Source organism: Nematolebias whitei, chromosome 22, assembly GCF_014905685.2.
Source record: "Nematolebias whitei isolate Nwh7 chromosome 22, NemWhi1, whole genome shotgun sequence".
NCBI lineage: Eukaryota > Metazoa > Chordata > Actinopteri > Cyprinodontiformes > Rivulidae > Nematolebias > Nematolebias whitei.
The window spans coordinates 13,954,202-13,965,581 of NC_056519.1; the positions used below are offsets into that span (position 1 = coordinate 13,954,202).

The 11,380-nt window shown below is 38.5% G+C and overlaps 1 protein-coding gene across 1 annotated transcript in view; it reads left to right on the forward strand.

The window, feature by feature from the left end:
* Positions 1 to 201: 201 nt before the first annotated feature.
* LOC119428491 (hepatocyte growth factor-like) overlaps positions 202 to 11,380 on the forward strand; it is a 26,405-nt gene continuing 15,226 nt past the window's right edge. Inside the window, exons 1-5 of the mRNA XM_037696173.1 lie at positions 202 to 265; positions 4,177 to 4,342; positions 4,510 to 4,622; positions 5,109 to 5,223; positions 10,279 to 10,388. Coding sequence (XP_037552101.1) covers positions 202 to 265; positions 4,177 to 4,342; positions 4,510 to 4,622; positions 5,109 to 5,223; positions 10,279 to 10,388 — 568 coding nt within the window. The remainder of the gene's footprint in view (positions 266 to 4,176; positions 4,343 to 4,509; positions 4,623 to 5,108; positions 5,224 to 10,278; positions 10,389 to 11,380) is intronic.

The window sequence follows — 11,380 nt, forward strand, 5'->3', positions numbered from 1 at the left end:
GCGCTGTTTGAAGATGGGGAGGGGGGCTCAAAGTTTTGGTAAAAAGGGGGTTGAACGGAGGGCGCGTGTGGTTTCTTGGGAAAGTGGCCTCTGTGTGAGGAAGCCGAGTCTCCAGCAGAACCAGCAGCCTCTCTCTGGACTTTTAACCCAAGCAGCGCGTGTCCGTCCGGCTCGAACCTGCTCCAACATCTCCAGCCAACCATGAGGACGAACGTGTGGATTTACCAAACGTTGCTGTGTGTTCTGGTGGAGGTCCTGGACACAGGTAGGACTTCACACAGCTGGACTGCAGCTTTAATCCAATTAATTTGAACAAGGCTAAAATAAGAACAATTTAACAGGCATATTTAGCCAAAGTCATTTTTAACATTTGGCATATATATATATATATATATATATATATATATATATATATATATATATATATATATAAGCTATTCCACTTTATGACTTTCAATTATTTTTTCTTGCACTTAATACGTGAAATGTTTTTTTTCTTTTTATGTTTGTGCTATACATTTTCAGATTAAAATAAACTTGTCTTTAAAAAAAAAAATTAAAATTTAAATGTTCACAAATTTAACTGCAAATAGTCTAATAATGCAAAAATGTTTTTGTATTTCCACGTACTGTATAAAAGAACTGATTTTTACAGTTTTGTCACAAATTTAGGTGCAGCAAAAGCAGCAGCTGTATAAAATCTGCATCACATCTGCCCAGTTGACACCACTGGATCCGCAGATGGACTAAACAATCGCCTGATCGATTTTAATCGGTTGATTTGATTTAAGTCACTTAAAAATAACCAGCAGTTGACCATGCCAGTTGCCAAATTAGAAAATGAACACGCAGAAACAGTTACTACATAACGAAGCTCACAATTTATTATTTATTTTTTACATTTTTGCAAAAAAGCTCTATACATTAAGTGTACAGCAGCTTAACTTAAGCTATTATAGTTTGTAAAACAAAAACGACAACATAGTGATTCAATTGTAATTAAATCTGTGTCTTATATCGCCCCAAGTTCTAAAAATCTGCATGGCCACGGATAAAGTCACATCAGCTGAGCTTGAGGTGTGAATAGTCAAAGTATTTGAGCTCTCCTGATGGCAAGAGGTGCGAGTGAGACGGCAGAAAAGGGATGGAGAGGTGTGTTTGTGCGAGGTGGGTGGGTTCACATCTGGTACATTTGCACTCTGAAGCAGATGTCATGTCCCCCTAATTCCTCAGACACAGATCATACAATGCACTTCCCACCCCTTCGATCTAAAAACCAATACCGTTTAGGACAGTCACTGACACATGCATGACTAAAACAGCTTCTTCCTTGACGGAGCTACAAACAAAGTGTTTTAAGGTCAGGACCTCCACCTTTCCGTACTTTCACTTCTCAACCTAAACTCCAACCTGTTCCTCTTAATAAGTCTGCCTCTTTCCATTAACCCCCCCCCCCCCCCACCCACACACACACACACACACTTTTTATTGTTATCCAGCACTTTGGCAAATATTTAGGAGATAGCAGGGGTCTGAGTGCAAGGAGAGGAAGAGACTAGGTGAAATCTAATTGAGCGGCCTGGCCAGACATCAGGGCTGGAACAACACTGTGATGACTGCCAGATGTGGTCCAGTGGAGCCCAATCATTAATAACACGTCCTCCCCAAAAACCATTCTCGACCACGACAAGCCTCTAAACGGTCCACAGTTTACAATATCCTAAGTACACACCCGGCGTCTCATGTTGGCTCTTGGCAGAGGGGCGTGTGGTTGTAACTCAGTAGCAAAAAGACTGTCCTGAGTGATTTATATTGCACTTGCCAGTAATTATAAACTTTAAACGACTGGTGTAGCCTTCGAAATCTACAGTTACAGTAGCGCTCCATCCTGCTGAACCAAGAGCCCCCAACTTTTGGCTTAAAATATGATTTTGTCCTGTTTTTGAACCCACCGTGAGCCCATTGTGCCACATTTTTTGCGATGTTAAAACTCTCTTTTGATGTGCTTCCTCCAAAGAAATGGCTCCCGACAAAACACCATAAATAATTCAAGAATGAATTACAATGTGTCCGTTTGCGCCGCTGACAGTTTGACAGCTCATTTTTACCGTATGTTGGCGTGCGTTTTGCTTTCCAATGGCTGAAGGACTATACATTAAACATGACACGCAAAATGGATTGTTTATAAGGAATTCCAATAGGATTTTTTACGTTTTCCTTGGAAGCAGGATGGCTAAGTGAGAAAATATCATTCTAATTTCTTTAAAATAAATAATGAACCCAAAAGTCTAGTTGTTAAACGAGTTGTAAATGACTCTTTCAGGCTCGTGAATACATGGTAATGAAATCCTTTGGTTTTTTTTTAAGACTTATTTGAACTGTTTAACTGTAACTTGAAACTAGACCATTACAAATACCACAAAGTGGGAAAAATAGCATTAAGCTTTTTAAAAAGCAGTAAAATGAGTAATTTTCACGTCTCTTGCTGAAGAAACGCAGTTGATGAGCTTCACTTTGTCTCTTTGGTTGTCATCACACGTCAGCTTTTGTATTTACTTTGGTTTAAAGCAGAACTGCTGGGTTTGTGGTTAACGGAGGCACTTTAATGGGGTATTTATTGGCGAAAATACTTTTAAATTTGGAATTTTAACTAAAAACAATCTACTCAGACTGTAATTAGACTTTGAATGCAAGGTTTTGTCGTGCAGCTGTGTACACAAGGTACATTCGTGTTTTGAGATGTGACAAAAAGCTCTTTTTTCAAAAATAAGTTTTGATTTTCAATGTGCAGAAAACTGCCCAACTCCAGCCCAGCAGGTGGCAGTAATGCAAAGACTAAAGCTAGTATAACCATGTGCAGTAAACTTACTTTTTTTTTTTCTTCATTTTGACCAAGGTACTTGTGATGGAAAACTATTAAAGTATTTACCAGTTTATAATGAAATGCATGCACATTGACTGTATTATAAAATATGGGTAAACAATGTTGAGGAAAAAACGGTAAGAATACACACAGTAATGGTTCTAACAACTAACTTAATACTTAGAAAACAACTTGCATGTAAATAAAATAATAATTTTTGCTTTTTTTTAACCAATAGACTGGCAGTTGCTTGAACATTTGCAAATAAAAAATATAAGTCCTAAACATTAGGAAGGTTTAGAACGTCACAGGAAAAAGTTAAGTTCCCTCAAGTCCGTTGTACTGTTCCATCTGACTGAACCCACAAAGGTTTTCAAATATGTCTTTCTGAGAAAAGCTCCTGCATTGAAAACAAAATGAGTGCCAGCTGTTAGTGCAGCACCTATTATTATCCACCTAACAAGGGTTTCTTAACTTTATATCTTACGCTTCCGTCAACTTGAATGCCACCTGTACCGCATTGTGTACCCCCACAAATATTCCATCAAAACGACCGGATCGGCATCGTGATGTGTGCTGTTACTTTTATTGGCGTGTTGAGTTACCATGGCGACATAATTTGCAAACAAAGAAGGCAGCTTTATTAGACATTTTTCAAGGAATCTGGTTGCAAATCAAATATTGAAGATGGTCACTTGAGCTAAAAAGGAAAACTAATATAAATCAGCCATTTTTAGAGACGCTAAGCTGAAATTTGGTATGGTGCGCAATGCAATGCCCAATAGTGAACAAATAAATAAATAAAATAAAGATGGCCACCAAAGCTACATTTAAATGACTGTAACTCAGCTGTTTTTACACGTATAGAGATTAAATTTGGTGTGGTTATGGCTGAGAACTTTCTCCATCACACTGAATCCAAATAATAATCATAAAAAAAAACACAATGGTCACCATAGCTTAAATAATGACTATAACTCGTTGATATTTTTACATTTTAAGCTGAAATTTGGTGTAGTGGTAGCTGAGAGTGAACCCCAACACATAGTACTGGTACTGTCAAATTAAATATTTAAAGTGGCCGCCACGTGGCAGTCCTCGCCAAAGTTTCTCTAGGAACCTTCTAGTTTACAAAGTTTACAAACATTGTTCGTGATTGACAACTCAAAGTGCCCTACGATTGCAAGTTCGACCAAGTTGGAGGACAGCACTTATTTACTCATTAAATTAGGGTGGAAGATGGTCATCCATCCCACCTCCCACACGTCCAAGTCGTAAATGATGATGATGAAGTCTGTCCTTCTGGTTTGCAGGTTGCTGTCAAAAGCCTCGTCGTCAGTTTTTACAGAAGTACGAGAAGACGGAGAGCCATGTTCTGGTTTGCACGGACTGTCCTTTGACTCCACTGGTACAAAGGAGCCGCTCGCAGGAGCACTGCGCCCGAAAGTGCATGAAGCTAAAGAAAAAATTCAGCTGCAGGTGAGTCACATTTCTCCACTTCTCTGGAATCTGTTGGTTTCTCCGTAACTACGTCCATCCTCACCCCCCTCGCTCCGTCTTTCCTTCAGGGTCCCTCATAGTATTTACATATTTTTGCTGTTTATCATTCGGTCATCTTTGAACGACTTCCCGTGTGCTCCTGACAGGGCTTTCAACTTTCAAAGGCACAACAGGAAATGCCACTTGCTTCCTTTTGACCGTTTCACCCACGGTGTGCAGAAGCAGGCCAACATCAACTTCACTCTGTACGAGAAAAAAGGTAAATGTTCCCGTTCTCAGAGGCGACGGCTTTTGTGCTTTGTAGGATTTACACAGGCAGGCTGTGTGATCTTCGGCTCATTTGTTGATATAATTAAAGAGCCGAACCGCCTCATGCTGTTTAATCATTCTGGTGAAGAAAGTCATTGCCTAAACATGTAGCAGACTTAAGGAGTGTAAACAAAAAAAAAATCATTGTTTACAGCCAAAGCGCAAGAACTTTCCACAAGCGCAGGCTGTGGAATCTAGCACTTCAAAATTTATTGCAGAATTTATGAACGCTTCCCTCTGTGACATTTAATGAACTTCAGAAACTTGTCTGGTTTGGGAAGAACATGTTGGAAGCTCCTCTTGACCATACTTGGGAAACTCATGCTTAAAATGGTCAAGGCAAAGCAAATTTTAATCACTATGTAAACTGGCACAGAGGGAGAACGCATGGATGGTTGCTTTCAAAAGTTTTTTTTTTTAATGCTTTTGTACTCAGATTACATAAGGGAGTGCATCGCTGACACCAAGGACAACTACAGAGGGAGGAGATCTTGGACAAAGTCAAACATCACTTGCCAAGCTTGGTCTGATAATAACATCAATGAGCACACGTAAGTCATGTTTTTACTAAAGAAAATCACTGACAGGTGCAATGAAACTGTCACGGATAGCATTATTTTCCGGTTTATTGGGAAGCTTAAAAGGAATCACCGCCTTATATGCCAAAGTTTTAAACACAAATTTTGTTCAATCTTTTTTAGTGATCCAATTATGTGTTGAGGGTAACGCTCAGCTTCAACTACACCAGGGGTCTGCAACCTTTACGATCAAAAGAGCCATTTCCTCTCTTTCGTTCAATAAATTAAACGTGTCCATTTGTTCAACCTTTTATTTAGCTGCAAAATCAGCTACAATTATTATCAACTGGTGGCCCATGGGCCACTTAAAGTTTGTTCGATGGGGCTTTTCTACGGTGGCCCTGAGGTGTAAATGAACAACATTTAAAAAAACAGAATTACATTTGGAAAAAACAATAAAAACACAACAACATTTGAAAAAAACGGAATTACATTAAACCAAAGCAGAAGTGGCCAAATCGGAAGTGGATGGAATCACATTTGAAAAAAACGGAATCACAGTTGAAAAAAACGGAATTACATTAGAAAAAAAAACGGAATCATTCAAAAATTATATACAGGTGATTAACTTTTTTTTCTAATATGATTCTGTTTTTTTCTAATGTGATTCCATTTTTTTCAAATGTGATTCCAGCCACTTCCGATTTGGCCACTTCCCTTTGGCTTAATGTAATTCCGTTTTTTCAAATGTTCTTCATTTACACCTTAGGGCCACCATACTTTTCTGGTCAGTAGACTTGAAATTATCAAATTAAAAACCTCCAATGATTGTTAACATTTATTGATATTTTTATATGTTGAGACAAAAGAAAAGATTGGATTCCATCCTCCCATCCTTCCTTCCGTCCGACCATCCATCCATTATCTTTACTCGCTTCTTCCTTTTCAGGTTGCAGGGGGTTACTGGTGCCTTTTTTTTATTTAAAAAAATAAAATTTGTTTGTTTTTAATTGTGGAGAAATTGAGTATCCTACTTTGAAGCAATAAAGCATAAAGTTAAAGTGAGTATAATATACTCTGTGTATTAGTACTAGTATCCACATATTTGCAAAGGAAATGACAAGAAAACTGCCAAAAGTAGACATTTTTGTTGTGGGTGTAACATCCTATAAAATTCAGTTTTATGTTAGTTTTGGTCAAAGCTTTAAAGAGCCGCTGCAGAGGGACCAAAGAGCCACATGTGGCTCCAGAGCCGCAGGTTGCAGACCCCTAAACGACACCAACTTTTAGCTCAACGCCTCTATAATAGACTGATGTAAAGCTCTCTGTGTTTGCTAAACTTGATTAGCTGTGACGGTCATGATTGTGTTTTTAATATCCAGCCAGTGGTTCATGTCTGTGTGTTTCCTTTCATTTACTCCGTTATTTTCCTAATAGATAAAGTGAAACACAAGCAATTACATGATCGCCCAGCTTTGGTGGGTGGCGGGGGTTAAAGGTCAACATCACACAGTCACTTATCACTTTAAAGTTGCAGCGACTTGCCAAAAAGCTTTCCCAGCAAACGTTTTCACAGAGAACGTGCTAATCATTCGCTTCCTCTCGCTAAATTCCTCTCGATTTAAACCCAAACCCCTCAAAGCTCCTATCTGCTTCATGCGTCCACTTTGTTCTGTTTCTTTCTTTGCTTCCAGGATTCTCTTTTTCTGTGTGCCTGATGCTGAACAGACCTCAGCGTTTGATTTATTGTTGCTCAGTTCATCCCCTTCCACCTCGGGGGTTAAGGGAAGGTGGAGGCTCGGAGACAGTTGAACGTTTATCCAAAGTTAAGTCAGATTTCTTTCAGCACATGCAGGGATGTCCTCCCAGATGAGTTCCCCCGCACCCCCACCCCCCTGCACTGGAGGCCATCAGGTGTATTCCAAAGATGTTTTCTCTCAGCTACAGTAAGAGGAGATCAGTGGACCTTTGCCAGCGTCTCATTAGTGGCGCTCATTAGTTACAAGATATTTTACCCGTGGCAGAATGGGGGAGTCGGCAGAGGGAGGAATAATAGTTAGAAGAGGTGCAGAGTGAAAAGTAGAAGGGGAACTGAATGAAATAAAGGCTCAAAGATTTATAGACTGAAGTCATGTTTTGTCCAAGGTCCATATAGGTTCATGGAGAGAAAAATGCAGTTCAACCGATTCCTTACAATTAAACGGGTCCACAGTGTCGGCCCTCGCCTCTCCTGCTCTGCTCCAGAACTGTCATCACTTTCCAGGAGCTGTGGTTAGCACTCCTTTGTCATCGTTTATTTGACACATGGTCCCAATAGTCTTCGCAAAAAGACCAGAGCTTTTATCATCTTTAGCTGTCACCATCTTTAAAAGTTTGCAAAGGGTCTGCAACTGAAGGATTAAGGGAGTTATGTAACATTGAAGCGTCCCGCTGTGTGAGAATTAGCATCGTAATGAACCATTTGGGCTTCAGGTAACTATTATTTTCATGCTCGACTGATCACCAGTCAGGAGGGGGGTTTCTCAGGAGGTTCCCGTCCAGGAGCTGGACTTCCACCTGTTGTTTCTGTTTGTGGGATCAACCAGGCTTCAGACAGAAGGGATTCCCAGACAGAGCAAAACAAAAATACAGAACGCGATATTGGATACGTAGCACAATGTTGCAACTAATTACTAGGAACAAGCGCATATTCAGCTTGAACCTGGATTTCAAGTGGAATTAAGGACAATTCAATTCAGTTTATTTATATAACACCAAGTCACAGCAGAAGTTGTCTCAGGGCACTGAACAGAAACATTCACATGTAAAAATAATAATTTAACATTATTTAGCTGAGGAGCAGACTGCATTGAATTTAACTCCATCACAGAACTCTCATCTTGAGCATGAAGGCGACAGTGGAAAGGAAAAACTCCTTGATGAAAAAGAAACCTTTAGCAGAACCAGGCTCAGGACAAGAGACCATCTGCTTCGACCGGCTGGGTTTGAGAGGAACAGATACACAATGGCAGATCAAGAATTACATATAGAAATCGTATTAATGAAAACTATTCATTTGTAACAGTTCATTATAAGAAATGAGGTCAATTTGTCCTCCAGTAGTCTAAGCCTATGGCAGCATAACAAGCCAACCCTAACTATAGGATTTATAAGGAAAGCCTTAAACCCAGTCTTAAAACTGGACAAGGTGTCAGCCTCATGGACAGAAACTGGAAGTTGGTTCCACAAGAGAGGAGCCTGATAACTGAAAGATCTTCCTCCCATTCTGCTCTTGGAAACTCTAGGAACCACAAGTAAACCTGCAGTCTGAGAGCGAACTGCTCTGTTGGGAAAATATCAAACAATAAGATCTGTAATATAAGATGGAGCTAGGTTGTTGAGGACTTTGTAGGTTAGAAGTAAAGTTTAGTAATCGGAAAGAAGTAGTAACTGGAAAATTTTGTTTGAATGTGTTTTTATTTAGTGAAACATGGGATTTTATACATTTTCACATAAAAGAAACAGACATTTTAAATAATTTGTCATTTTAAGAGAAATGATCATTTTGTTTTGTGTCTGTTCATTCCCAAAATATCTCACAAACCACTAGACGTATTTTAAAGAAACTTGCATAAAGTAGTCATTTTATCTACATCTGATTTAATATTTGGGGTCAACACGATCCAAGATGGCTGCCACCACTAACAGACCTTAACAACAACAAAAAAAGGCTATAACTCAGTCACTTTTACAAATATTGACCTAAAGTTGTGTATGGTAGAGGCTGAAACTAATTCCTAGTAGATAATTTAGGCACTGACTGGTTGTGCAAAGTCCTTGTTTAAAATGTTGCCAATAAATGTTTAAAGTCAACTCTGTCTGTTAGCAAAAGATCTTACGAACCACTGGGTGGATTTTAATGAAACTTCCAAAACATAAATGGGGGTATCTGAGTTAGTTTTTGCAATATAAAAGTGCATTTAGCAAAATAAATAAAGCTAATTGAAGTTAAATTGCTTCATATTTATTTAGAAGACATAAATAAGGATTTTTCATTTCTTACCCAACAGGTTTTAAATAAAATACTAGTTGTTTTGAACACACGGGACAATTTGGGACTTGTTCTTGCCATAATCATCAATCAAGACGGTGCATGATGTGTTGGAGGCACTGAATCTCCTAAAACACCTGGTTTGGAGTTTTTTTTTTTTTTTCAATTATTTTATTCTCAACATCAGCAGGAAATATTTTGGCATTCTGCTTGTTCAGCTCTAAAACATAAACGAAGCAGCTGCACTGACGTTTATCACCCATCAGCTGCCTGAAATGATGCTGGTCTTCTTTTGGAGACACGCCTTCAAAGAACCATTAAAATAGACAGGAAAACAAAAAGAACTGCAGCAAGATACAAAATACGAGAGACCCCCCCCCCCCCCCCCCCCCCCCACACACACACACACAAAATAGCATTAAAGAATTAAAGATTGAAGAAATTATGAAGCTGTAAATGTTTAAATTCCTTTTCTAGACACTTTTCACACGCTTGGATGTTGTCGGATTAGGCGCCATGTTTCATCCACCAGATGCGCTCAGTGCAGTTACTTCAGGCCCAGATTTCAGCCTCGCCGAAATCCAATATCCAGCCAACGTGTGTAGTCGTTCTGGAGGAGGAAGCATGTGTGCAGTGTTGGCCTGCGCTCCGACGGGAACAGACTTTGGCAAGGAGGAGGAAAACTGGCCAACATCTGTTAGCACAACATCATTACAGCTAACTCGCTCCCATGCTGCAGCCTTTTTCACAGTCTTACCACATGCAGCCTTCTTTTCGTTTTGCAAAGTGAAGAAACTTGTCATTCCATTTGTAAATTAAGAATACCACATTTATGATAAAGACCTACATGAGCTTGTGACTTACACACAACAGATGTGATCTTTGGCCTGAGGCAGAGAGCTGTTTTAGAATGTTTTAGTTTCATGCATACATGAAACATTTCGACTGGATCAAAATATTTTTCAGCATAAAAGTACTATTATGTGCTTTATGCTTTTTCTCATTTCTTCTGTATTGATTTTGTTAAATGATTCTAATGTTAATGATGTGTGTTGCAGAAACCTTTTAATGAGCTTTAGAGGCAATGGGTTTAAGAGAAAAGGGAAAAGACACAGAAAAACACAAACTGGTTCAGGTGTAGTTTCTATGGAGGAGAACATGGCAGACGGTAACTAGATACATTGTATTTCCTATGAAAATGCAGTGTGAATGCTTATTGCAGAAGAACTTGCTTAAAAACTGCTGAAATGTAGCTGAAATGAATGAGTAAGCCTAAATTACCATAAGAAAGCAGAAAGAACACATATTTGCTGAATTAGGTTTGAATAAGCAGAAATGAGCATGAAAAATAGGACATTAGCTAAAAAGTCAAAATTAGCAAAAATAGCAGAAAAGTAGCTGAAAAGTCAGAAAAAATGTTGATACTACCAGAAGAGAGCATAAAGATCTGAAATGAGTTTAAAATGGTGTGATTAGCTGAAAAAGCTAAAACTAGCATAAAGCAGATAAATAGTAGCTGAAATTGCAGAAACTAGCAGAAAAAAGCTGAAATGAGCATAACAAGCTGAAATTAGCATAAAGAAGTTAACTAGGCTGAAAGTGAACAAAGTTCATGTTCAAAGAAATGACCACAAAAAATTAATTTATCCAAATACTGCTAAAATTAGCTAAATATGATTAAAAAAAAGGTAGCTGAAAGTGTCAAACAAGCTTAAATTAGCAGAAGAAAGCAGAAAACAGGTTTGCCCAATTAAGCTGAAAGGAGAACAAAATGAGCACAAACAATGGAAATTATCTGAAAAAAGCTGAAATTGGTAAAAAAAAATAAAAAAAAATAAAACCGCTGAAAATTATGGTATATAAAAATGCAGAAAGAAGCTGAAATTAGTGGAGAGAGCACATTTTTGTTGAGTTGAGCTGAATAAAGTTGAAATGAGTGCAAAAAAAAAAAAAAGAAATAACTGACAACGCTAAAATTGGCATAAAACATTTAAATGGTAGCGGAAATAGCAGAAAAAAATGAAACTTTCTGAAAGGAGCTTAACAGGCTGAAATGAGAAGTAAATTAGAAGAACCACAAAAATGTTATAGTTAGCAGAAAGAATCAGAAAGGAGCACAAAACGGCTGAAAAAACATCCAAAATTTTTCAGTCGGGTCAT